This window comes from Heptranchias perlo, chromosome 3 (assembly GCF_035084215.1).
Source record: "Heptranchias perlo isolate sHepPer1 chromosome 3, sHepPer1.hap1, whole genome shotgun sequence".
Classification (NCBI taxonomy): Eukaryota; Metazoa; Chordata; class Chondrichthyes; order Hexanchiformes; family Hexanchidae; genus Heptranchias; species Heptranchias perlo.
The window spans coordinates 72,909,057-72,934,670 of record NC_090327.1 but is presented as its reverse complement, the minus strand read 5'-3'; the positions used below and the strand labels follow the sequence as shown (position 1 = coordinate 72,934,670).

Below are 25,614 nucleotides of genomic sequence, written 5' to 3'. Positions count from 1 at the left end.
ACAGATTCATAGCTCCTTGAAAGTGGAGTCACAGGTGGATAGGGTGGTGAAGAAGGCATTCAGCATGCTTGGTTTCATTGGTCAGAACATTGAATACAGGAGTTGGGATGTCTTGTTGAAGTTGTACAGGGCATTGGTGAGGCCACACTTGGAGTACTGTGTACAGTTCTGGTCACCCTATTATAGAAAGGATATTATTAAACTAGAAAGAGTGCAGAAAAGATTTACTAGGATGCTACCGGGACTTGATGGTTTGACTTACAGGGAGAGGTTAGACAGACTGGGACTTTATTCCCTGGAGAGTAGGAGGTTAAGGGGTGATCTTATAGAAGTCTATAAAATAATGAGGGGCATAGATAAGGTCGATAGTCAAAATCTTTTCCCAAAGGTAGGGGAGTCTATAACGAGGGGGCACAGATTTAAGGTGAGAGGGGAGAGATACAAAAGGATCCAGAGGGGCAATTTTTTCACTCAAAGGGTGGTGAGTGTCTGGAACGAGCTGCCAGAGGCAGTAGTAGAGGCGGGTACAATTTTGTCTTTTAAAAAGCATTTGGACAGTTACATGGGGAAGATGGGTATCGAGGGATATGGGCCAAGTGCAGGCAATTGGGACTAGCTTAGTGGTATAAACTGGGCGACATGGACATGTTGGGCCGAAGGGCCTGTTTCCATGTTGTAACTTCTATGATTCTATGATTTTCTGCTTTATTTCTGCTGGCTTTTTAAAATATTTTTTCCTCTGGTTCTGGGATTTTAATTAAGCTGGAAGTATCCAAATAATAAGTTTTGCCCTATAATTATTTTTATCTTGCATTTTTTTGAACCTTTGAGGAAACTATGCTGTCTTTGAAAAAAAATCTTCTTACGTCAGTTCTGTTGACGTCTGCTACAAGATAGATTGTATCTGACTACAAATATGAAAAGGATGTCAGGTGTTCTGATGCTTAAGCCTAGATGGTTGCAAACAGAAACAGTGATAGTGTATTATCACCATTTTGCCTCAAGACATTGGAATCATTGCTGTGCCAAAGCCAACACAGCACTGTGAAAACAATACGATGCTGTTACAAGCACTGTAATAAAGCAGATTTGCCTTTCCCAGCCCCCTTTGGATTGGTGTAATATGGTATCTGCTATAGTGAGAGTGCAGTAGTCAGTACCACTACACTTAACCTTTTGGTGACAATCCTGTCCCAGCTCCCGCTGACAAAAGCTCCATTATATTACAACAACTTACATTTATACAGTGCTTTCCATGAAACAAAATGTTCCAACACATTTTATTGGTGGAGTACTGGACACTAAACAAGAAGCAAGAAAGAATTTAGGGGAGGTGGCGAAAGGCATGGTCAAGAAGTAAATTTGGAGGAGGCATTTGAAGGTGGGGAGAGAAATAGCATTGTGAAGAGGTTTAGGAAGGGAACTGCAGAGTCTAGGGGCTTGAGGCCTGGATTGCGGGTGGGGGATGTGTGGAGAAATGCACAGTAGACTGCAGTCGGAAGAGTGGAGGGTGAGCACTAGGGTGGAGGGCACAGAAAGGCCTTAGATACATATGAATACCCGAATAAGGATTTAAGATTTTGGGCTATAAATTGGGCCGTGTAGCACCTGTTTTTTAGGCGCTACATGGCCTCTTAAGGTCCCAAAATGGCGTCCGGAACGCACGCAGTCATGCGCCAGATGCCATCTTGGTAAAGGCATTTGCGCACGCGCAGGTAATGAATGCCTGTACCATGTAAAATAAGGAGACTATGCGTGAGATCAGTGTGCGACTCTGAGTTAAAGGGATAGATACCATTTTGGCACTCAACACTCCAGCCAACGCACTGTCTTAACCACGAACAGCTGAATATGTCATAGACGGCCTGGAAGACCCCCCCCCTCCGCCCCCACCAGTGTTATTTAAAAGGAACTATGCAGGATTTACAGGTTTGTTACTAGATTATTGCTTCTGGCTGCTGATGCATTTGTACCTGTTTTTGGAGGTCTCCTATACAAGTAGGAGACCTACAGTACTAGGACTAAGGGACAAAGCCTAAAATTTAGAGCCAGGACTTGCAGGAGTGAAGTTAGGAAATGCTTCTACATGCAAAGGTTGGTAGAAGTTTGGAATGCTCTTCTGCAAATGCCAGTTGATGCTAGCTCAATTATTAATTTTAAATCTGAGATTGCTGGATTTTTGTTAACCAAGGGTATTAAGGGATATGGGATTAAGACTGGTATATGGAGTTAGGTCACAGATCAACCATGATCTCATTGAATGGCGGAACAGGCTCGAGGGGCTAAATGCCACTGCCGCTTGCTACCTCCTGTTATGCACCACCTTCTCCCTTCTCCTGCAAGAAAGCGGGACGGTGAGTGTCCTGCAGAATGTTTGGGTGATGTGCCTGTCATGGTTGAATAGCTGCCAGTGTGTGTGACCTTTGAGTTGTGGGTGTCCGGCTTGCAGCAGCACTAATGTGTGAGGGGGAGAGGAAGTATCTGATTGAAAGAGTTTGATGAGAGTGGGTGATGGGGGTGTAATGTGTGGAGCAGTGGATGCGGCTAGTGATGCAGTTGGCAGGAGATACCACTTGACAGTTGACCTCACTCACCTTGACCACTCGTGTCAAAGCACTGAACTTCTTCCCGCACCGCATCCATGTTCATGGTGTTATGCGCCTGGCATTGACTGCGTCCCCTACTGCCTCCCACTGCCTCTTGAGCATACATTTGGAGGGCCTCTTGCACCCCCCTGCTGATATAGGATGGCCCTCCTTCTGTCCATCTCTTGCACCAAGGCCTCTAGTGCATCAGCAGATAACCTTGGTGCACACTCTCTCGCAGGCCTGGTATAAACTCAGATCGGCAGATTGGTAAGGCCTGGCATACAGATTGGAGGACGTGGGATTTAGTGGTGCGCAACCTTCATTCAACGTTTTAACATAACTCATCAGTTTGTAAACATAGGGTGGGACCTGCATCTGTGTTTTACACATGTGATGTCTGATCTCCGTTTACACTCCTTGTGGACCCATATCTTATATTTTGCAAATAAGAAGTGTAGGCTGCCTTTAAGAGATGCAAGACACTCACACGACATCAGGCCCTCCTATTGTTGAGAAGTCATTCAACATCGCAGCTAGGCCTGGCTGCTTGCGTTGGAATCAGGCAAATGACCAGGCAGCACGAATCTCACGTGCTGCCTGCATTGGAACGACCAGGTGCAGGTTAATCGCGCATCGTGTCCCCCACGCCCGGATTTGGGGGTTATCAAATTTAACCCCCATTATGCCAGGATTCAGGAAGCAAATTGGTTGGTGAAGACGGCAATGATGGGTATGTGGACTTTGAGCTTGATAGGATATAGACCACAGAGTTCTCGCAGAATTAGAGTTTATGTTGGTTGGTGCAGGGAAGGTTAGCAAGGAAGGTGTTAGAGAAATTAAGACTTGAGATGACAAAGATGCAGATGAGGGATCCGGCAGCAGGATGAGGTAAAGGCATGCAATGTTCTAAAATTGGGCATAGGCAATGATTGACCAGATGTGTGGTTTGAAATTCAGTTCATTGCCACAGGACACAGATGTTGCGTACCTGTGAGCTCAGTCTGAGCAAGCAGCCGTGAGAACAGAATATCAACTGTGTGATTCACGACTTTGTATCTGGCGAGGGTACCTTCCCTTAAGGTTAGGGACCACTTCACCAGCATATACATGCTGCTAGCATCCAAACAACATGGCAGCTTCTGATGGTAGCCGAGAATGATGCATGGGCAAAGGTGGGAAACCTGGGTAAAAGGGAAAAATGAAAAATTACCGTAAAAATAAAAGGCATTTCATCCTCAACAAAAATAAAAACCTATTATCTGTTGAAGGAAGTAAAGAACCAGTGAACATTAGTTTGAAGTAAACACTCAGGACAATGCTTCAGATTTGATCTGAAATGAGCCAAGCCCATTCTCTACTGAGAAAATCACTGTCTCTCAAATATTACAGCATTTTACATCTCTTTCCTTCACTTTAAAATCTGTTAACAGCCTACATGCCAACCTAGGAACTAGAAAAAGCAGCCACAGCCCCCAAGAAAGCTATCAACTTAAGAACGGCCCTGACATATGAATACAAGTAGTTCCATGGGCTTTGTAACTTAAAATGAAAAGAGAAATGACAGTCCTTCACTTGCACTAGAAAAAACATAAGTTCATGAAAATCTAAAAGGGAAATTCAAATGTTGAAGGCACAAAATGGGTGGTTCATTTTGAATATGCATTTTGGTTCATTTGAACCACTCTATACTTTCATAATTAATGGATTTATAATCCTAAAGAAAGGAAAAACAATTTGCATTTTCAGCAGACCAACCAGACCATTACATACCCAAAAATGACCTCAACAGTCACGCTGCAACATCTACCCCTCACTGTTCCGGTTCACAAAAGTCTTCTACTCTCTGCAAACCCAGTTCACGGAGACACTATACCTCATCTAACACCTCAATCTCTTCTCCTCCAACTCTCTCAGATGATATCAACACTTCTCCTTCTCCCCCATCAATTCAACCTGGCATTCATCTTACCCTCCAAATCCGTTAAGCTGGTACTCTTCATGCACTCGTCCAGTTCAAGTTGGCACTCTTTCCTCTTCCCACCATAATTTATGCTGCCCCTGCCACTGCCCTTCCCCTCAGTTCATGCTGGCTCTATCCCTCCCCATTCCCTCTCAGTTAATGTTGGTACTCTCCTTTCTCCTTCATGCCAAAATGCCCAGTTTCTCGCCTCTTCCCCCACTCTTAACCTCTGCCCTTCTCTCTCCCATTCATTACCATCCATTTCTCTGCTCTTCAATTGCAATCCAGTTCCCCCTTTCATTGCCATCCACTTCTCCATTCTGGCTCAGTTCTGCCCCGCAATGGGGAACAGATAGGGTGGATAGAGAGAAACTATTTCCGCTGGTTGGGGATTCTAGGAGTAGGGGGCACAGTCTAAAAATTAGAGCCAGACCTTTCAGGAGCGAGATTAGAAAACATTTCTACACACAAAGGGTTGTAGAAGTTTGGAACTCTCTTCCGCAAACGGCAATTGATACTAGCTCAATTGCTAAATTTAAATCTGAGATAGATAGCTTTTTGGCAACCAAAGGTATTAAGGGATATGGGCCAAAGGCAGGTAAATGGAGTTAGATCACAGATCAGCCATGATCTTATCAAATGGCGGAGCAGGTACGAGGGGCTGAATGGCCTACTCCTGTTCCTATGTTCCTTGCTCCTATCTGAATCAAGCTGCTAATGCACCAGACCAGAGTCACTCTCTGCACAGCTGCTAGCGCTAAGGCAAGGATTGCTGGATCTTTGTATTGTGTAGGTGGGAAACAGGAGTTCCTGACTATAGTATACCGAGATCCAGCACTAGCAGAGAAGAAGAGAGGAGAGGGCATTAGCAGCCACACCCAGATACAAGCATCAATGGAGGAGAAGGCAGCACTGAGAGTGGAAGGGGGTCCAGTTTATGCTGATTTTTGTCAGCAAATGCTGGCACACTGACCAGACGCCCAAAATGCTGTCACCAGGAAACACTGACATTTGACATGTATGTAATATGCTACTGCCCCAAGTAGTTGCCTCTTTGTAAAAGTTATCCATTTGAACCCATAACCATTACCTATTGTTCTCTCCTCTGTCTATCCTGATTTGTCCTTGGTCTATAAGGGAGGCTTTTTCAGCTTGATCATGGCAGTTCTGATCAAGGATACCATCAATCTAAAATTTAGTTCCCAGTATTTTCATCCCTATATAGTACTTTGGTTTGAGATTTGGTGAACTGCTTGGAAACTTGCATGGCTCTACGTACCTGTAGGATTTTTTTATCTCCTCATGTGAAGCTCCTTTCTCTAGGCCTAGAATTTGATAAAGTGCTTCTCCAGATGTAGAAAGTGCACGTTGTCTTTGTTCAGCCATTTTAACTCAAGTCTGCTTTTACCAGGCTTCTGAAAAACAAAATTAAGTTCATGAAGCCAATTTCATGTAGCTACACTTCATATGGCAGAAAAATTAAAAGGATGAAACATTGCTGTTTATGTACTATTAGACTAATTTGCCAATAGCATCCATATTTGTCTGGCTGAAGTATGCAAAGTAGAAAGTTTTTATATACAAATTACCTTACTGTTTAACACAAACTCATCACTTTCAATTTAGAACAATAACCTGAATAAAAGTCAAATTGACTGCAAAACTTCCAGCAAGCCCACAAACGCAAAGCCTGAAAACTTGTTTTGCGTTTGTGAAATACTCTGCGTGCTTTTTGTCTTTCTTTCGTAGATCAGGGAATTAATTATCAGTTGCTATACGCCGTGGATGCAATATTCACAACTACCACTAGCAAACAACAATAAAAATAAGCATCACTTTTATTCACAAATATACAGAAACCAATTTGTCTGGCCCTTCCCCTATCGCTGGACAGGAGCAATGCATCCAAAGTACCCAGGTGTGCCTGAATTTCTTGTCCCGGGGCATTAACATGACCCAGGGTTACCCCGGTGAAAGTCTGCCCCCTGGCTGGGCCTGGCCAAGGAAAATCAATCCCACAATAGATTTATGTATCATCAATTATTACGCTAACTACATCAAAATGTAGCTAATAGATTTTTGAATACGAAAAGAAACACTCCTGTACTTTATTTGTGAAACCAGACAATATACAGGAATAAACATGGATTTTCTCTCATTTTAATTAAACACAGTCACTTGCCATTTATGCATATCTGGTTCATCCATCATTTTGAATCAGAATGAGCACATCAACCTATGTAATTAAAAGTCTTGCATATTGTGTATGTCATACATTAAATCTGTCGGGTGGCACTTTAAATCTACCGGAAGCATGAAAAATCATATGCCTCATATTTTTCTGATTGGTTCAAACAACCACTACCTGTTAAATTAACCAGGTACATTTACTCACATTTACCAGTCTAGAAAACTACCAATCAGGAATGAGGATCGCACATAATAAAAAAAATAACAATTCAATTGCTCATTTTTTTCCTAAAAGGTACCAATCTGGTAGCCACAGGTACCACAAAACTAATCACTTTTACCAATTTATTTTTTCATACAGATTTCTTACCCAGGTGATTATGGAGCCATATAAATAACATTTATACCAAAATAAATACATAAAAATAAATAATTCTGAAAAACATTAAACTTACCCATTGCTCAGCCATTGCATATTAATAATGCCACAAAGAAGTTACTCCCACACAGATGTGCTCTTCTGTCTAGAGCCTTGAGCTGCTGCATTCCCCAGTTCTCATTGTTTGCCTGTGCCTGCACCCAACAAATGGGTAAATCGGCCAAACCTGATTGGAAAATGGGGCACCACACACATTTCTGGTCCTGGGTTGAATGGCTACAGGAAGCTTTATTATTAAAATGTTAATGAAGTCTACATTACAGGGGAACACAATCATCTAGTATTCCACCCACGTAACACTGATTCATTTTCCAATCCATTGAAAGTGGAAGTCCAGTATTGCTAGGCACAGATATACACAGAAGTGTATTTCAAGAGCCTTGTCTCATTGCTAGGGACATTTTCATGCCATTTCTCGAACTATATCTCGCTTTTTAATCTTTCTTTTAGGGGTCTCTCACTAAGGGGTCAGGAGCCTTGGAGCCGGTCCTCGACACTCTCCCAAAATGGGTGCAAAATCGATGGAACAGTCACGCTATCTGCCCAAAGCTGGCATCGGGAGGCCTCATTTAAATGCTGCCGGCGGGCTGTGGGTGCCAAGTGGGCACTCTGCTGCAGCTCACCGCTCGTGGGAGGGTGGGAAATCAGCCGACTGCCACGCTGTGCTGGCCGGCAGGTCGGACCTGGAGGGGAAGGGATTCTGGGGAGGATCTCCTCCTGGCCCCACAAAAATTAAAATTAAAATTACATTTTGTTTTGGCCTTTAATGGCCACTGGTTAAGCCGCTCAACGCCTGGTACAAATGGGCGGAGCACACTCAGTGTATGCCTCCGCATCATTTCTACCTGAATATTGGACCAGTGTAGGACCCCAATTTGCATTTTTAAGCAGCCACCCACCAGAAACAAACCCACCTGAAAATTGGGCCTTGGGCATCCGGGGTGCCCCCTGATTTTCAACTGCTGGCCGTCCGTTTCTCAGGTGAAAAATGGGCAGCCAGCAGTTGAAAATTGCCCAAAACGCCAACTGTTGTGGTGCAGCCATTTTTTGCTAACAAGAACAATAGTGGCACATTGGGTTTCATCAGGGGAGTCTCTCTATAGTTGTGCTTTTTGTGGGAAGATGAAGAACAATGGAGATCATGCTTTAAATAGTGCTGTATGAACAAAGTTAAGTCAACAGCCACAGAGCCTGATTGAATGCAACCGCTATGATGCCACTAATCATGTCTGCAGGCTCTGGTACTCCTACCTGGCAATGACTATGGGGAACTGGCTTCACAGGCCCCAGGTCAACAGCAAGCCAAATGGAGAGGACACTTGTAGCCAACATCCACGACAGGGCTGGCTCAGACAATGGCAGTAACAATCAGATGTAACCTCAAATCTGCTACCACCTCCTTTCAGGAATGCTGCAATGCTGTCCTATGGGAATGATGCCCTGGAATGGCAATCAAGACCACTCTCCTCACAATCACCTCATCACCACCTCTGCTTCACCAACCATCAAATGGGGGTGTAAGTTGCTATGCTACTCCATCACTAGCGTGTATTCTCTGTTTCGTGGCTTCATCTTGAGTTTCCTTTCCCTCCATTTTCTTTGCCTCTCACCCTTCAGCCTTGGCAGAGACTGCCAATTGGGTAAAATCACTTTTGTCTTTCCAATGGCTCTCAAAATGTTTGCTCCCATGTGTCTTCATCTTTAAATGGCTGCATCTCCTTAAAGTTCAACCAAAGTGCAATTTTCCTCCCATTAACCTACCTCCCTGCACAAGGACAAAGCTGCACATGCAGCAATGAATAACTATGCTAATGAGCTAACCATGCAAAATTGCACACAATCAATACTCTATTTTTCTCACCAGTTTCACACTTGTTCCTAGCTTTTTTGGACTGAACTTCACCAGCCCAGAAATTCTACCCTGTCCTAATTTTCTGATGAGACAAATACATTTTTTCCCTCACATACAATTTTTGATTTGAAATTTGATCCAAGAAGAATAGTTCTCAGAGAACAGCAGCCATCACTGTTCATAGCATCTGTGTCGCTATTAAATAAATAAGTTATTACTGTTCTCACGATCCAGTGGTTTTAATTTTTAAATTCGATATCCTGGTTCTTACCCCCTTCCTCCACCGATGTGGTTCACCACCTACGGCCTTGTGTGCTCCGCCAGACCGTCCCCCCGCACTGTTGCCCACTTTCAATCCACCCCAGCTGTGCTCAACTCTTGGTGCTCTATGTAACTGTGCTTCACTCCGTGGCCCTCTCTGCTCTGCTGTGTTCCAATTCCTAACTTGCCCCTCTGTACCCTTTTGCTGTGCTCCACTCCCTGGCCTGCCCCTGCTGTGCTTCTCGCCCCATACTTGCAGTGGGACCACACTAAATGGCACAATGATCCTCCACCTAAGTATTATATAAGAGGTGCTCATGAATGGATTTCTAAGTGCTTATGATTGTTTTATCTTGTATGTACACTCACGCAGATCATTGGAAGAAAAGACTTTAACATCTTTCTGAGTTTAGTGTCGCAGTGAGATTATGCAAAAACTTTGGATTGATTACTGCAGAATCCATGGCTGGGTGGATTTTGTACCAGTCCCATGGATGCCCTCCTGACTCAAGCTGATTTTCCGCGAACAGCCTTTCTTCCCCCATCTTCAATATTTTAATAACTAATAAATAAAAGTATTCAAAGAAAATGAAACAAACACTTTTTTTTAATGGCCCTATGATTTTTTTTCTGGTTTGCTCGCAGCTGTGTCCAGATTACTCTTCAATTCCTGGAGGCTCCAGGTCAATCCTGGAGGGTTGGCAACACTAATCCTGAAAGACAACGCCAAAACTTTTCTGTTTAAAAAGTACATAGTTATGGCCCTCAGTGAATGTCGTACGTCATCTGACAGATGGATGAAGATGATCACTGTGCATTCACTTGCAAATATGGGTTAAAATCCAAGAAAGTCTCCTCTCTCTGCCAGTGTTAGGGTCCGACATGAAATTATTTTTTCTCAACCTAGTTCTAAGTGGTTGCAAGTTCAGAGGAGAAAAGTGATAATTATTTGGCTCACTAGAAGTCTGACTCAAAGGTCATGGGGGCTGAGGCTAGAAGGTGCAGGGGTTTGAGCATCGTTCTTTTACTTCTTAGAGTTTGAATCTATCCCAGCATGAGAGATGCAAAAATGATTTTGGATCATTTCAACCCAGCACCTAGGAAGCATGGGTCCAAGCAGAAGACCATAAGAGATAGGAGCAGGAGTAGACCATCGGCCCCTCGAGCCTGCTCCGCCATTCAATGAGATCATGGCTGATCTGATTTTAACCTCAACTCCACTTTCCCGCCCTTTCCCCATTTCCTTTGACTCCCTTGCTGATCAAAAATTTGTCTAACTCAGTCTTGAATGTCTTCAATGACTCAGCCTCCACAGCTTTTTGGGGTAAAGAATTCCAAAGATTCAAGACCTTCTGGGAGAAGAAATTCCTCCTCATTTCCGTCTTAAATGGGCAACCTCTTATTCTGAGACTATGCCCCCTAGTTTTCCATTCTCCCATGAGGGGTAACATCCTCTCAGCATCTACCCTATCGAGTCCCCTCAGAATCTTGTATCTTTCAATAATATCTCCTCTCATTCTTCTAAACTCCAATGAGTATAGACCCAACCTGTTCAATCTTTCCTCATAAGACAACCCTTCCATACCCGGAATCAACCTAGTGAACCTTCTCTGAACTGCCTCCAATGCAAATATGTCCTTCCTTAAATAAGGGCACCAGAACTGTACGCAGTATTCTAGGTGTGGTCTCACCAGCACCCTGTACAGTTGTAGCATGACTTCCCTGCTTTTATACGCCATCCTCTTAGAAATAAAGGCCAATATTCAGTTTGCCTTCTGGATTACCTGCTGCACCTGTATGTTGACTTTTTGTGTTTCATGTACAAGGACACCCAGATCCCTCTGTACCGCAGCATTTTGTAGTATTTCTCCATTCAAATAATATTTTGCTTTTTTATTTTTCCTCCCAAAGTGGATGGCTTCACATTTTCCCACATTATATTCCATTTGCCAAATTTTTGCCCATTCGCTTAACCTGTCAATATCCCTTTGCAGACACTTTGTGTCCTCATCGCAACTTGCTTTTCCACCTATCTTTTTATCATCAGCAAATTTGGCCACAAGCCACTCTGTTCCTTCATCCAAGTCATTGATATATATTGTAAATAGTTGAGGCCCCAGCACTGAGCCCTGCGGCACCCCTCTAGTTACAGATTGCCATTTTGAAAATGACCCTTTTATCCTGACTCTTTGTTTTCTGTTAGTTAGCCAATCCTCTATCCATGCCAGTATATTACCCCCAACACCATGAGCTCTTATCTTGTGCAGGAATCTTTTACGTGGCACCTTATCGAATGCCTTTTGGAAATCCAAATATATTGCATCCATTGGTTCCCCTTTATCCGTCCTGCCCGTTACTTCCTCAAAGAACTCTAATAAATTTGTCAGACACTATTTCCCCTTCATAATACAATCAAGGAGAGTCAACATGGTTTTATGAGTCTCCAAATGTCCTGCTACTACTTCCTTAGTAATGGATTCTAGCATTTTCCCAATGACAGATGTTAAGCTAACTGGTCTATAGTTACCTGCTTTCTGTCTCACTCCCTTCTTGAATAGGGGTGTTATGTTTGCGGTTTTCCAATCCACTGGGACCTTTCCAGAATCTAGTGAATTCTGAAAGATTACAACCAATGCATCCACTATCTCTGTAGCCACTTCCTTTAAGACCCTTGGATTCAACCCATCAGGTCCAGGGGACTTGTCAGCCTTTAGACCCATTAGTTTACCTAGTCACACACCATCCCGACTTGGAAATATATCGCCGTTCCTTCATTGTCGCTGGGTCAAAATCCTGGAACTCCCTTCCTAACAGCACTGTGGGAGAACCGTCACCACACGGACTGCAGCGGTTCAAGAAGGCGGCTCACCACCACCTTCTCGAGGGCAACTAGGGATGGGCAATAAATGCCGGCCTTGCCAGCGACGCCCACATCCCGTGAACGAATAAAAAAAAAAAACTTTTTCTCTAGTGATAGTGATTGTTTTTGGTTCCTCCCTCCCCTTTGCCCCTTGATTTTCTACTATTATTGGTATATTATTAGTGCCTTCTACTGTGAAGACAGATACAAAATATCTGCTCAATTCCTCTGCCATTTCCTTGCTTTCCATTATTATTTCCCCAGTCTCATCCTCTAAGGGGCCAATGTTTACTTTAGCTACCCTCTTCCTCTTTATATACCTATAGAAGCTTTTACTGTCAGTTTTTATATTTCTTGCTAGTTTACTCTCAATTTATTTTCTCCCTCTATATTTCTTTTATTCATCCTTTGCTGGTTTTTAAGGTTTTCCCAATCTTCGGGCTTACCAGTAATCTTTGCCACGTTGTATGCTTTTTCTTTTAACCTGATACCATCCTTTACTTCCTTAGTTAGCCATGGTTGGTTCACCCTTTTTGTGGAGTCTTTCCTCCAAACAGGGATATATTTTTGTTGCGAGTCATAAAATATCTTTTTAAATGTTTGCCACTGCTTATCCATCATCATACCATCTAATCTGTTTACCGAGTCCACTTTAGCCAATTCTGCCCTCATTCCTTTATAATTGCCCTTATTTAAGTTTAATACAGTAGTTTCAGACCCAAGATCCTCGCTCTCAAACTGGATGTGAAATTCTATCATGTTACGATCACTGTTTCCCAAGGGATCCTTTACTTTGAGATCATTAATTAATCCTGTTTCGTTACCCATTACCATATCCAAAATGGCCTGTTCCCTGGTTGGTTCCCCGACATATCGGTCTAAGAAACAGTCCCTAATACACTCTATGAACTCCTCCTCAGGGCTATTTTTGCCAATTTGATTTGTCCAATCTATGTGAAAGTTAAAATCGCCCATGATTATTGCATTACCTTTTTACAAGCCCCCCTTATTTCCTGATTTATATTTTGTCCTACAGTGTAGCTACTGTTAGGGGGCCTATATACTAGAAACTATATACTATATACAGAAAACAACTCACTAATGGGCTCCAGAATCCCTTTTACACTATATTTCTTGGACTATTGATATGCAAATAAATACAGTATCATATCCTTGGTGCAGCTTTACCCTCAGTTGTGGCAGTCCAGATCAACTGCTAGTTTTCATCTGCACAAACATCTACCCACAGGCATAACCCTGCAGGCAGATATGCCATTAAACTGGAAAAACACCGCTACTATTTTTGTCTTTACAGTGTTAACATCTGAGACTAGTTCTTTATTCTGCTTCAATAATGTGCCTCAACAGAAAGGCACAAATGTGAACATCCCATTTTCTACACTTTATATGTCCTCTCCGAGTGAGCTTATATCATGTCTATACCATGGATTACAGGCTTGAATTCTGAATGGATCCTGTGAAGTTCAGCTTGTAACCTTGGTGTCTTAATTGAAACTGAGCTGAGTTTCTGACCCCGTATACTCTCCATTATAAAGACCACCTACATCCGCCTCCGTAACATGGCCTGCCTACTCCCCGTCTCAGCTCATATACTGTTGAACCCTCATCCATCATCTCTAGACTTGACTATTCTAATGCTTTCCTGGCTAGCCTCCCATCTTTCACCAGCTGTAAACTGCAGCTCATCCAAAACTCTGCTGCCCGTATTCCAATCCCACACTAAGACCCACTCGCCAAGCACCCTGATGCTTGTTGACCTACATTGGCTCCTGGTCTCCCAACACCACAAAATTAAAATTCTCATTGTTGCGTTTAAATCCCTTCATGGTCTCACCTCTCCCTATCTCTGTAACCTTTTCCAGTCCTGCAACCACCACCACCTCCACCCCCCACCCCCCTTCCTTTAAAGCCCTCCTTAAAACCTACCTCTTTAATCAAGCTTTTGGTCACCCCTTCTAATATTATTTTCTTTGGCTCGAAGTCCATTTTTTTCATTATGCCTCTGTGAAGCGCCTTGGGACAATTTTTCTGCATTATAGGTACTATATAAATGCAAGTTGCTGTTGGTGCTGGAAGTGTTCTTCCATTAGGCACTGGAATTCTGGAATTCTCCCAAAAGATCATTTCCATTTCTGACATTACAAAATGCAAAAAGTATACATCAAAAATCTGTATCACAATATTGGAGTTCTGATGACACCATAATCTATTTGAGCTTCACTTTCATTTGCTAGTAGCACAGTGTCTTAGCCTACAATCTTGTAGCTTGCATATCTATTTTCTATATTGCCTAAATAACCTCTAGAACAGAGGTAAAACTGTCTAGTTTAGAGCATAGATAAAGACAACTTGCTATAGTGAAATCTACCTGTAAGTGCATTTATCTGCCATCATACAGTTGGACGTGACAGCGTAAATAGACTCACAGATCCTGTGCTCCCAATAGGGAGTAACACTCAATGTTTGTGCAGGTAGAGATAGGATTACAATACAGAGGGGTTAAAAATTCTTTTGGAGGTCACTCGTTAAATGGCATTTGTGGCACAAGACTGGATTTGAGGCAGAATTAAATCATGGAAGGGGAGTGATGCAGTTCAGGCCTCTCTTGAAGTATGATTGCAAATTCTCAAAACTGAATTCACAGGTGGGTCAAATTGATTTTAGTTTCAGGAAAAAGTAAGTACTAATTTTAGTTAAAAAGGCTAATTTTACTTGTTCTTGCTCAAATATTTTTTAGTTCAACATAACACATCCACTTGTTGCAATCTTGTGAGAACTGCTCACACGTTCATGTGCTGCTACCCAATGTCTTTGTACTGGAACTGCATTCTGGCTCTCATGGCCAAAACACAGTACGATTGATGGGCTTTGCACCTAACGTTACCATAACAGGCATTTAACACTGTAAATGCCAATCATGGCCCCTTCTAGAGACATAACAGGTAGTGCAGATAAAGGTTAACACTTAAAATGGATTTTGCCATGGACAGAGACTGATATAAGACTTTTCAATGCATTTTGAAATGAAATGTTTGACCCACTCATTGATTTTAATATACAATTTGTGGACTTCCTACGTTGTCGCTCATGGGAAGTCGGAGTAAATATTCTCTCTTAACTTTCTCTGTCATCTTTGCGTTGGTTCTTCCCTCATCTTCTGCCTCCCAGTGTATTTCTGTTCTTTTCTGCTTCCATTTTTCTCCTCTTTTGTTGGTTTGTTCTCATCTTCATGTCATCATCTGTTTCTGTCTGTTTTTCATTTCTTCTTTCTTTCAAGGTATGAGACGATGGATGGTTTGACAGGAAAAGGAGCCCTCAAAGGGAACAAGCCTCATTTTCTGGTAGTATTGGAAAGCAACATGAAAAAGGTCTAATCACCTTGCTCCATATCTGCATCCCAAGCCCTGCTTTGCGACCCCTCTCTCCTCCCTTCCTTTGGTGCGGGGGGGAGAGGACATTTCAGTGTGCGAGGCACTGGGGGATTTTAGCCGATGGGAGGAGGTGGAATGGTGCTGAGAGGGCTGGTTGGAGTAAGGACGTGACAGTGGAGAAATGGGAAAGAGAGGCAACAATGTCATCCTCCTCACCCATTACTTCTGCTCCTTTAACATCACCTACCCATATCCCTTCTGCTCCTCAACACTTTCTGCTGACTGACCTTCCTGCCCAACCTACAGCTTGTGCTCCTTAACATGCCCCATCACCTACCTGACATTCCCTTCTATATCTCTTTCTACCCCACCCCCCCTCGCTCACTTACAGTGTTCACAAAGTCGCTGGCCGATGGCACCAATATCAATGTTCCTGCATGTCAGTCTAATGCCAGGCCTGGGGATTCACCAAGCTGTACCACCGTGAGACCAGCAATGGGAACTTACATTCAGACCAGCAAGAAAAAGCTGTCGGTCTCAACTTTGATGGGGGTGGTGGGGGGGGGGGGGGGGGGGGGGAGGGGGGAGGGGGGTGTGGTGGGGGAGAACTCGGAGAAGACCAGAGGCTGTATTTTTGCTACAGCAAAGCTGCACTTGGAAACACCTGTATTAAAAATGGTTAGCTCGTACAAAAAAATGAAAATCCATAAAACACTTACGAATAACAAGTACATTCAGACATTGCGCTTACAGCAAATACATTGCAGCAGTGCAGATAATTTCTGATTTCCTGAGAACCCTTCTTCCCTTTGTTATCATGAGATGTGACACAGTCGATCTACTGAGAACTGAAGAAAACCTGACATGGAGCAGCCACGTCAGCGTGGACAAACTGAACTCTGAAACCCATGTGACTGATGCGTCTTCTAGCCACGTTTAAATTTTTGCTGTGATGACATGCCTTAAGTATACTGCTCACGTAAAAAATCTCACAACTAGGATTTGTCCAATGCTGAAAGATAGAATGGAGCAGACATAAGCCATGAGACTGGACAGTGCAAGCCTACTAAAAAAGTGATTGAACTGAGAAACAATGAGCACTAAGGACTTGGTAAGCTATATAAAGGTAGATAAGCAGTTGTGCGGCTGTGAAAAGTATTCATTGAATAAAAAAATATAGAACTCAAATAAAACACTAAGATGATCTTGTAGAACCCAAGGACTCCAAACTCACAGAAAGCAGAGAAAAGATCAAAAGAATATAAATTATAGCTGCAACATCAGAGCAGAAAACAGAAAAGAACCAAGATGGTGCGGTCATGCCAGGAAGCTGAAGTTCATTAAAAAAAGCTGAAGATAGGTGACCTTAGACTTTGTCATATGAAATAGTAGTTCACTGCTGGACAGACCTGCAGTATTATCTTACATGTTAGAGTGATCAGCAGGTGGAAACAAAATAGTTCTGACAGTGACTAAAGCCCAGATAGGACCTGATGTAAGTATCCGTGACTATTTAAGAAACAACTAATGTAATCCTGAAAAATGGAAATGTTCATACCAAGAGCCAATTCCTATGAAAGGCACATCCACTTAGTCATGACAAGCATGTGTCAAAGATGGTACAATGATCATTTAAAGGTGAAGCAAAAAATGGAGATTTCTTCCAGCACATATGCCATTTCAGTATAATATATTTTTATAAGTTACAATACACAATAATCACAACTTTATGCAGTAGAGTCACAGCTCAAATTCTCTACATTTCATTACAAGAGAAAACGGTCAGTAATTCCACAAACTTGAATTGCCAAATTGAACCTTACACTTATAAAGCATCCTTCAGTTCACCTGATGTAACCAAACTCTCCTGCAGTCAGCTGCAACTAACAGATGGTCAACTATCTGCTTGTTGTGAAGTATTCCAGTTACACAGTCATTATATTTGTAATACTGTCATTCAATGATCTGTGAAGTACATTTATAGCAAGAACTACAGAATACCAAAATAACTAGATAAGTTATATATTGTCAGTATATTGTCTACCTGCGGTGAAGATACAACGGCTGCTCTCAGATCTCAGTACAGAGGTAAACAGGTCACTGGGATTGTATTCCCTATTTTGTTCAAGCAGGTATTTGATTGGCCTTCCAATCATAAAACCTAGGACAGAATGAATAAAACATTCATCGTCATAGTCTACCTGGTAACCAATGAGACTGAAAAGTGGTATTATGTTTCACCCACTGACGGCTAATAGTCATTCTGCACTCAGCCAGTTTCCTCCAGCCCATCAGGCTGATTGATGAAATCAAGAAATAAAGTGTTTGGTAAAATGACATTTCCTATAAATCCATCTGAATTGCTATATTTTTGTGAAAAATATGAATGGTCACTAATATTTATTTTGCTATTGGTTTTCATGTTTGTTACAAGAGAAAGTAATATCTTAGTATTAACTGCCCTTAGTGATCCATTGAAAGGTCTGGATCAGTTTGGGACAGCCAAGAACAAAATATATTGTCCTAAGGTGTTAGCTATCTGAGTGGACTTCATCTACATCTAAAGCTTAAGGAAATTGATGGAATCTTAGTGATAATTGTATTTGTTAATCCAACAAAGGACTTTGTCAGGTTGGGGACCTGGCAGTAAAATAAAGGCTAGTGCATGATTTAATTGCTGATAAAAATGTATTCAATATAACAAAATTCACAATTCTAAATTTAAGTACTAAAATTTGAAAATGAACATTTCTAATTTTTGATGTCAAACATGGCAGTCACTGCCCCTCTCCCCTGAAGCCAGGCTGAATAATTAAACCATATGTTTTGATATTCCCTAGTTTTGAATGATCAGAAATAGTCAGTCTAGGATCACAGGCCTACATCTAATTTAAGAGATGGGCCTAAGTTCTATCTCCTGGTGCATGGGTCGATTTATTATGTGCGATGCACTGGAGTACATTTTGCAGATTTGTTTTGACATGTTGGGGGCAAATTTAATGTCCCTACTGCCTCCTTTGAGCTTAAAAACAGGACAGAGGAACCAAAATGGTCCACGGAATGGAACCACTGACTTACCGCCGAGTCTCTGCCTGTCTCGATTTTTAGGCAGACCTCAATTTAGGTTCAGAGCTCCTGCCTGAAACAGGTGGGAACCTCATGCATATATGCTAATCGAGCTTATGTGACACAGTTAGAACCCCCGATGCCATCACCCGCATTGCCACTATGTCCTGGTCTCACCCACTAACCATGGGCAGTACAAGTCAGGAGGTGGCCTTTACATAATTAAAGGTGATCAATAGAGTGCAGGAGAAATGTATTCCTCTAAAAAACAAGAACAAACTAGCAAATAATGAAACACCATGGATGAATAAAGAGATAAGGGTAAAATTGAAACTAAAGAAAAAGGCATACTCTATAAGCATAGACAATAAAGGAGAGGATGACAAAAGGGAATACGAAGAGGCTAGGAAAGAAGTAAAGAGGAACTACGAGATTAAATTATCAAGGCACATAAAAAGAAATAGTAAAGAATTCTACAGACACATAGGGGCCGATTTTCAGATGGCGGAGTGGGTACGTTGGGGGCTCCTAAAATGGTAGAAATCAGGAGCGGGTTCTGAGCCCGGCTGACTTCTGGGTTCCCCAGTGACGCGTTCGGGTGCATGCGTGCCTCCCGAGTGCGGAAGTCCCATCGGCAATTAAAGCCCGCGAGATGATAATTTCCATAGTTTGACAGATAGTTAAAGTACTTGATTAAGTAGACATTTTGGCAGGGGTGCAATTTTGAAGGATCCTCAGCGTGTTTCTCGTGCTGTGGGAAACACTCCCTGTTGCAACAGATGTGTTTCAGCCATACCTGTGCCACCATTCCACTCATGCAGGAGTTGGACTCCTCCATCCTCTGCGCGATTGTGGACAGTGCGCATGGCACCTGGTCCAGCACCTCGCAAATGTGCTGCTGTCCCTCGATCATTCTCCTTTTAAAAGGATGGCCCCCGCCACCAGTGTCTGCTTGTGTTCACATGTGTGCGGTAACTCACCATGTGCGACCCCAATGAACTGCGGACTGGGACCCACCGAGGTGTGTGTATCTGCGCTGGTGCATGGCTTGCTCAGGTGTGACAGTGCACCCTCAGAGGCCGGCAGGTCCTCTGAGGAATCGCTCTCCGCCATCACAGCGTTCGCTGAAGGCCCTGTAGGAGAACAGAAGGCAATATTAAGCATGATCACAGATGTTGAGGTGCTGAAGATGGCAAGGCATGTTAACATCAATTCATATTGTGTGCTGAATGTTAAAGTTCTGTCACCAGACGTTTGTTGGGTGCCAGTCTTGGCATCCCCGACGAACAGGCCATCGAGGGTGCGCCTCCTGCTCCGTGTCTGTGAGGACAACTATCTGTTGCCCTCTTGCTATCTGGGACCTCCTCCGGTCCTCGCCCTCTCCCGTGCATTCTGGGCTCTCTTCTCCTATAAGGGAAGAAAGCACAGACGCGCGAGTGAGTGATGGTGACGTGGCCGACTGATGAATGCTTTGGTTTGGGTGCGGCTGACCATGAAAGAGATGCATCAGAGGGTGAGTATGAGACGTTGTATGAGGATTGGGTTGCATGGTAGTGGTGGGGTGAGTAATGGGGAGGTGATGAAGTGCAAGTAAGTTGAGGATGTACTTTGAGTGAGTGTGAGGAGTGATGTAATAGAGTAGTGTTGGCAGTGCAGAATGAGTTGGGGGATGGGGACAGTGATGTGGAAGACGGAATGTAGGAGAACGAGTAAGTGTACTCACTTTGGTTGATCTAGTTAGGTTGTTGAAATGCTTCCTGCACTGGATCCAGATGCGGGAGATGTTGCTGCTGCTGGTGGCCTTCTCTGCCACCTCGAGCCACGCCTTCTTGGTGGCAGAGTCAGGCCACTTCCTCCCGTCCGCTAGGTAGAACACATCCCTCCTCCTCCTCACCCCATCCAGTAGCATCTGGAGTGAGGAGGCATCACTAAATCTGGGCTGCTCCATTGTGCTATTTGGGTTTTTGCTCCAGAATTAGCCATTGGAGGACTGCCCCTTTAAATAGAGCTCCGCCCGCTGTGAAGCTTTCCGACGGTAAACCCGGAAAGCCTTATTAAGTAGCTCCAATTTACCCGCAATCGCGTGGGGAACGGACAGATTTTATTGGGCAGGTTACCCACCTCCATGCTAATATCGGGGCCATAAATACCAAAAGAAAAATCAGAATAAGGATAGGGCCACTAAGGGATGCACAAGATAAACTCACAGGTAACGACAGCAAAATAGCAGAATTAATGAATAGTTATTTTGCCTCCTTATTTACCAGGGAGATTAAAAAGGTGGGCATGACATTAGAAGATGAGATCGAAAAAGATATTAAAACATTTAAGATAGAAAGGAGGGAGATAATTGATAAACTAATCAAACTTAGGGAGGATAAGACCCCTGGTCCAGATGGTTTGCATCTGCGAGTATTAAAGGAGGTAGGGAGGAGATAGCAGAGGCACTATTACATATATATAAAATTTCATTAGAAAAGGGAATAGTGCCAGAGGACTTGTGGACGACTAATGTTATTCCTACATTTAAAAAGGAGAGCTAGAACAAGTCCAGGGAGCGATAGATCAGTTAGCTAACATCGATGGTAGGAAAGATAACGGAATCTTTATTCAAAGATGTAATAGAAAAACATCTAGAGAACAAAAATATAATAAATAGTCAGCATGGATTTCAGAAGGGAAAGTCGTGCTTGACCAATCTTATTGAATTCTTTGAAGTAACAGAAAGAGTAGACAAGCGTAATGTAGTAGATGTAATATATTTGGATTTTCAAAAGGCCTCTGATAAGGTACCGTATTGTAGACTCATGGCTAAGGTCAGAGCACGTGAAGTCAGGGACAGGTAGCAGAATGGATAGCAAGTTGGTTACAAAAAAGAAAACAGAAAAGTGTGGGGGTTAACGGCAGCTACTTAGACTAGCAAAAGGTGGGAAGTGGTGTTCCACAGGGATCAGTGCTGGGACCACTGTTGTTCACAATTTACATTAATGATTTGGATTCGGGAATCGGAAGTACAATTTCAAAATTTACGGACGACACTAAATTGGGGGTGTAGTTAATACAAAGGAAGAATGCAACAAAATACAAGAAGACATTAATAAACTTGCCGAATGGGCATGTAATTGGCAAATGAATTTCAATATAGATCAGTGTGAGGTGGTGCATTTTGGTAGGAAGAATAAGGAGACCACATACTGCTTGGATAATAAGAGTCTAAATGGGATAAAGGAGCAAAGGGATCTAGAGGTACGGATACACAAATCACTAAAAGTATCATCAGGTTAATAAGGCCATAAAAAAGGCAAATCAAGCACTAGCGGTCATATTTTTAAGGCTGAGTTAGATAGATGCCTGATTAACAAGGGAGTCAAAGGTTATAGTAGGTAGACAGGAAAGTAGGGTTGAGGTCACAATCAGATCAGCCATGATCTTATCAAATGGCAGAGTGGGCTCGAGGGGCCGAATGGCCCACTCCTGCTCTTAATTCGTATGTTCATATTTCTAGAGGGATAGAATTAAAAAGCAGAGAAGTTATGTTAAAGTTGTATAGAACCTTGGTTAGACCACACTTGGAGTATTGTGCACAGTTCTGGTCTCCATATTATAGAAAGGATGTAGAGGCATTGGAGAGGGTACAAAAACATTCTCAAGGATGATACCAGAACTGAGAGCATAGCCTTATCAGGAAAGGTTGAACAAGCTGGGGCTCTTTTCTTTAGACCTGATGGAGGCCTTTAAGATAATGAAAGGGTTTGATAGGGTAGATGTAGAGAAAATGTTTCCACTTGTGGGGAGTCCAAAACTAGAGGTCATAAATATAAAATAGTCGCTAATAAATCCAATAGAGAATTCAGGAGAAACTTCTTTACTCAAAGAGTTGTAAGAATGTGGAACGCGCTACCACAAGGAATAGTTGAGGCAAATAGCACAGATACTTTTAAGGGGAAGCTAAATAAGTACATGTGGGAAAAAGGAATAGAAGGGTATCCTGATAGGGTTAGATGAAGCAGGGAGGGAGGAAACTTATGTGGAGCATAAACACCAGCATAGACCAGTTGGGCCGAATGACCTGTTTCTGTGCTGTAGTTTCGATGTAACACGTTGTAGCTGCAGGCAGGGAAAGCTCGAGGAGGACTGGAACACATTTTTAAGGCACTGCTTTTACATTTTGAGCATTGAAGGCTTCCAAATTTAATGTACTTACCCATGCTGTGGGTTGAGCAAAAAAAGTTGCCTGCTGCCCTGATGTGCTGCTTTTTTTCACTCCCTTTAAGGTGCTGCTGCAGGCCTTTCTCATTCAGCCACCCCACCTAATTTCTCACTTCCAGATCAGCAAGCTGCCTATTGGGGAGCATGTTTTGTGCTGGCAGCTCGCTGACCATTTTATAATGAGGGCCTCGAACCAAAATGGACCGGGTCTCCCGTTGACTCTGCAAGCATCTTGCCCACCACCTGCCTGAATAGCTCTTCAAACAAAAACTGCTCTGTTGTTTCTATAGCAGCACGGTGTATTGGTGCATAATTTGAATGTTGCTATATTGTGGAAATTAACCATTTGATCACATTTTGTGCAGAAGCTGCAATTCCATCATGGAGTGTAAAGCCCTTGGGTGTAATTTTTGTCTCATCAACAAGCAGCAAGATTGTTCCCGATAAGAGTGTTTAAAATTATAATGGGATGGGATAGAGTAAGTAGAAACAGATTGTTTCCAGTGGTTGAGTGTAGAACAAGGAACTTAGATACATGATGTAAGAGATTTATCATGGAGAGTAGGAGAAACTTACAGAAGGTTGCGAGGTTGTGGAATGCACTACTGGAATTAGTGATTGAAGCAGAGACCATGTCAACATTTGAGAATAGGTTAGATAGGTGGAAGGAAAGGGGGATAAAAGAATATGGGAACAGTGGGGGCACATGTGATTAGGACTACTGCTTGGTTGGAGGATAAACACCAAGATAGAGTGGTTGAGTCAAACAGCTTGTTTCTATAGCCCCAATTTTAACTCCCACCCACCTGGTGGAAACGGGGAGGGGAGAAAGTTAAAATAAGGACAGCAACTTACCCCCTGTGATTCCTCTGCCTTCTCGTCAGGTCCCGATATTAACCTACTTTTTTGAGCAGGCGAGCAGGAAGGCAGCGGGGTCCTTCTTTAAATAAGCAGATCGGGAACGTTTTCACTTGCCCCCTCCGTTATTTGTAATTTCTATGTAATCTCCAGATCTAACTTGTATCCAAAATCCTGTTGCAGTCCCCACAATCTACATAGGTTTATGGAAGAAGAACTAGCAACTAGCCGCTAGGTAAGGGACTAACCTATGGATTCAACATCATTGCTCTGTACACTAAATGCTATTCACTTTCATAGGTGATATAGACTCTGATCTGAAGCCACAACTCCAGTATCAAATTTCCAACATTGAAGCACATGATATAGCTTGGAACTAATAGATTTAGGGATGTCGGGGAACACCCGTAGGAAAAGCCCTCAATTTGCTCTGCTTGTGCAACATAGTGGGGGTCTGCAGAAGAAGCACCCATCCCGTCCAGAGCACGATTGGCTGAGCTTCTTAGAAGCGAGCAAAACCCAACAGATTTGGGAACTACCCCAAAATATGGTCCCCCCTACCTCTCCTCTCCCTCCCCCACCCCACAGAGACAAGAATATGAGTAATCAGCAGCAGTGGGAATTATGGCAGCAATGATCCCGTGCTGTTAGCAGAGGAGCCGCAATTGTCTGTAAGCACAACATCCGGCTGGGAGCAGAATCGCTCCTTACTTACCAATTTAGAAATAACTGAAAAGATAAATCAGGGCTGTATATACCCCATGCAGATTTCCATCAGGGCCCTTCAAGGACTTTGAGATGGCATTTGGAGTCTATATGCCTGACCAACTATCCAGCTGCGATTTTTTTTCTTTCGCTAAAAGCCTCCTTCTGGCATGCATCCAAACTGAGATCAACACTTGTCCAATTTATGTTTATAGTTTACCCAGTCAATCCAGATTATTAATTGTTTATTATGATTGCTGCTCTATGCAATGCAGTTTTTAAACAATGTTTTTCAAAATGTATCTCGGCTTAAATTAGTCCTGGAATTTGTATGGTGTTAAATGGGTCAGGAAAAAGGGACCTTCTGTACCGCATCCAATTTTGTGATGGGCAAATTTGAGACTTTAAAGTTGGATACTTAGCAGGTTTAGAAAACCTAACTTACATTAACAAATATATTCAAAATGCCAAATTTCTTGTTGCCAGATGAGGCTTCACCCTCAGTGCGGTCTGGGCACTTTGGGACCTGGCTAGCTGAAGTCAATGATTTAAAAATAAATTTGAAAGAGCATATACATCTTAGATTTTTGCTGTTTGGTATACTGGGAATTTCTGAGCTGCATTTAACATTTTGCATTGTTGTAGATGCCTCCAGTATTGCTACTTTTACTGTAGACAACAAGACCATTACTTACAATCTTCCTCATTAATGCTGACTAAACAAGGTGGAAAGATAGGAATCCCTATGAATACTTCATGACTTCGATAAAGAGAATGAATTCACGAGGGGACATCATCTTCTGGCGCAAAGGCACCTTGGGCTATATGCGCTCCACGTGATACCCGAGGACCCAAGTATACAGACCATGCCATTTGCACTTGGGGATGTCAGAAGAGAGCCATCTCCAATGTGCCTGCTTCACCAGAGAGGCTGTGACCAAGCTGTGCCACCTGCTGCAAGTGGATCTGCAGACTACATTCATGACTGGTACGGTGAAAGTGATAACGGCATTAACCTTTTATGCGACACTATCTTTCTAGGTCATTGCAGGGAACCGTCAGTCGAATCAGACAATTTGTTGTGCATAGATATGAAGTTATTTCCCTGGCAAATATAACAACAGCGACCATAAAGCAAAGCACATATGACAAATTTGCTCGGAAAATATCTTCATAATTTTCAGAGTGGAAGGGACCCAGCAACTGGTGAGTGGCAGCGTTTCCGAGAGTCCAC

General features: G+C 42.8%; 1 protein-coding gene across 1 annotated transcript in view; it reads right to left on the bottom strand.

Annotated features, from left to right (window-relative positions):
* Positions 1–5,934, bottom strand: part of dnajc5b (DnaJ (Hsp40) homolog, subfamily C, member 5 beta) — a 28,325-nt gene extending 22,391 nt beyond the window's left edge. The window contains exon 1 of the mRNA XM_067975820.1: positions 5,828–5,934. Within this exon, the coding sequence (XP_067831921.1) occupies positions 5,828–5,934 (107 nt within the window). The remainder of the gene's footprint in view (positions 1–5,827) is intronic.
* Positions 5,935–25,614: the final 19,680 nt, after the last annotated feature.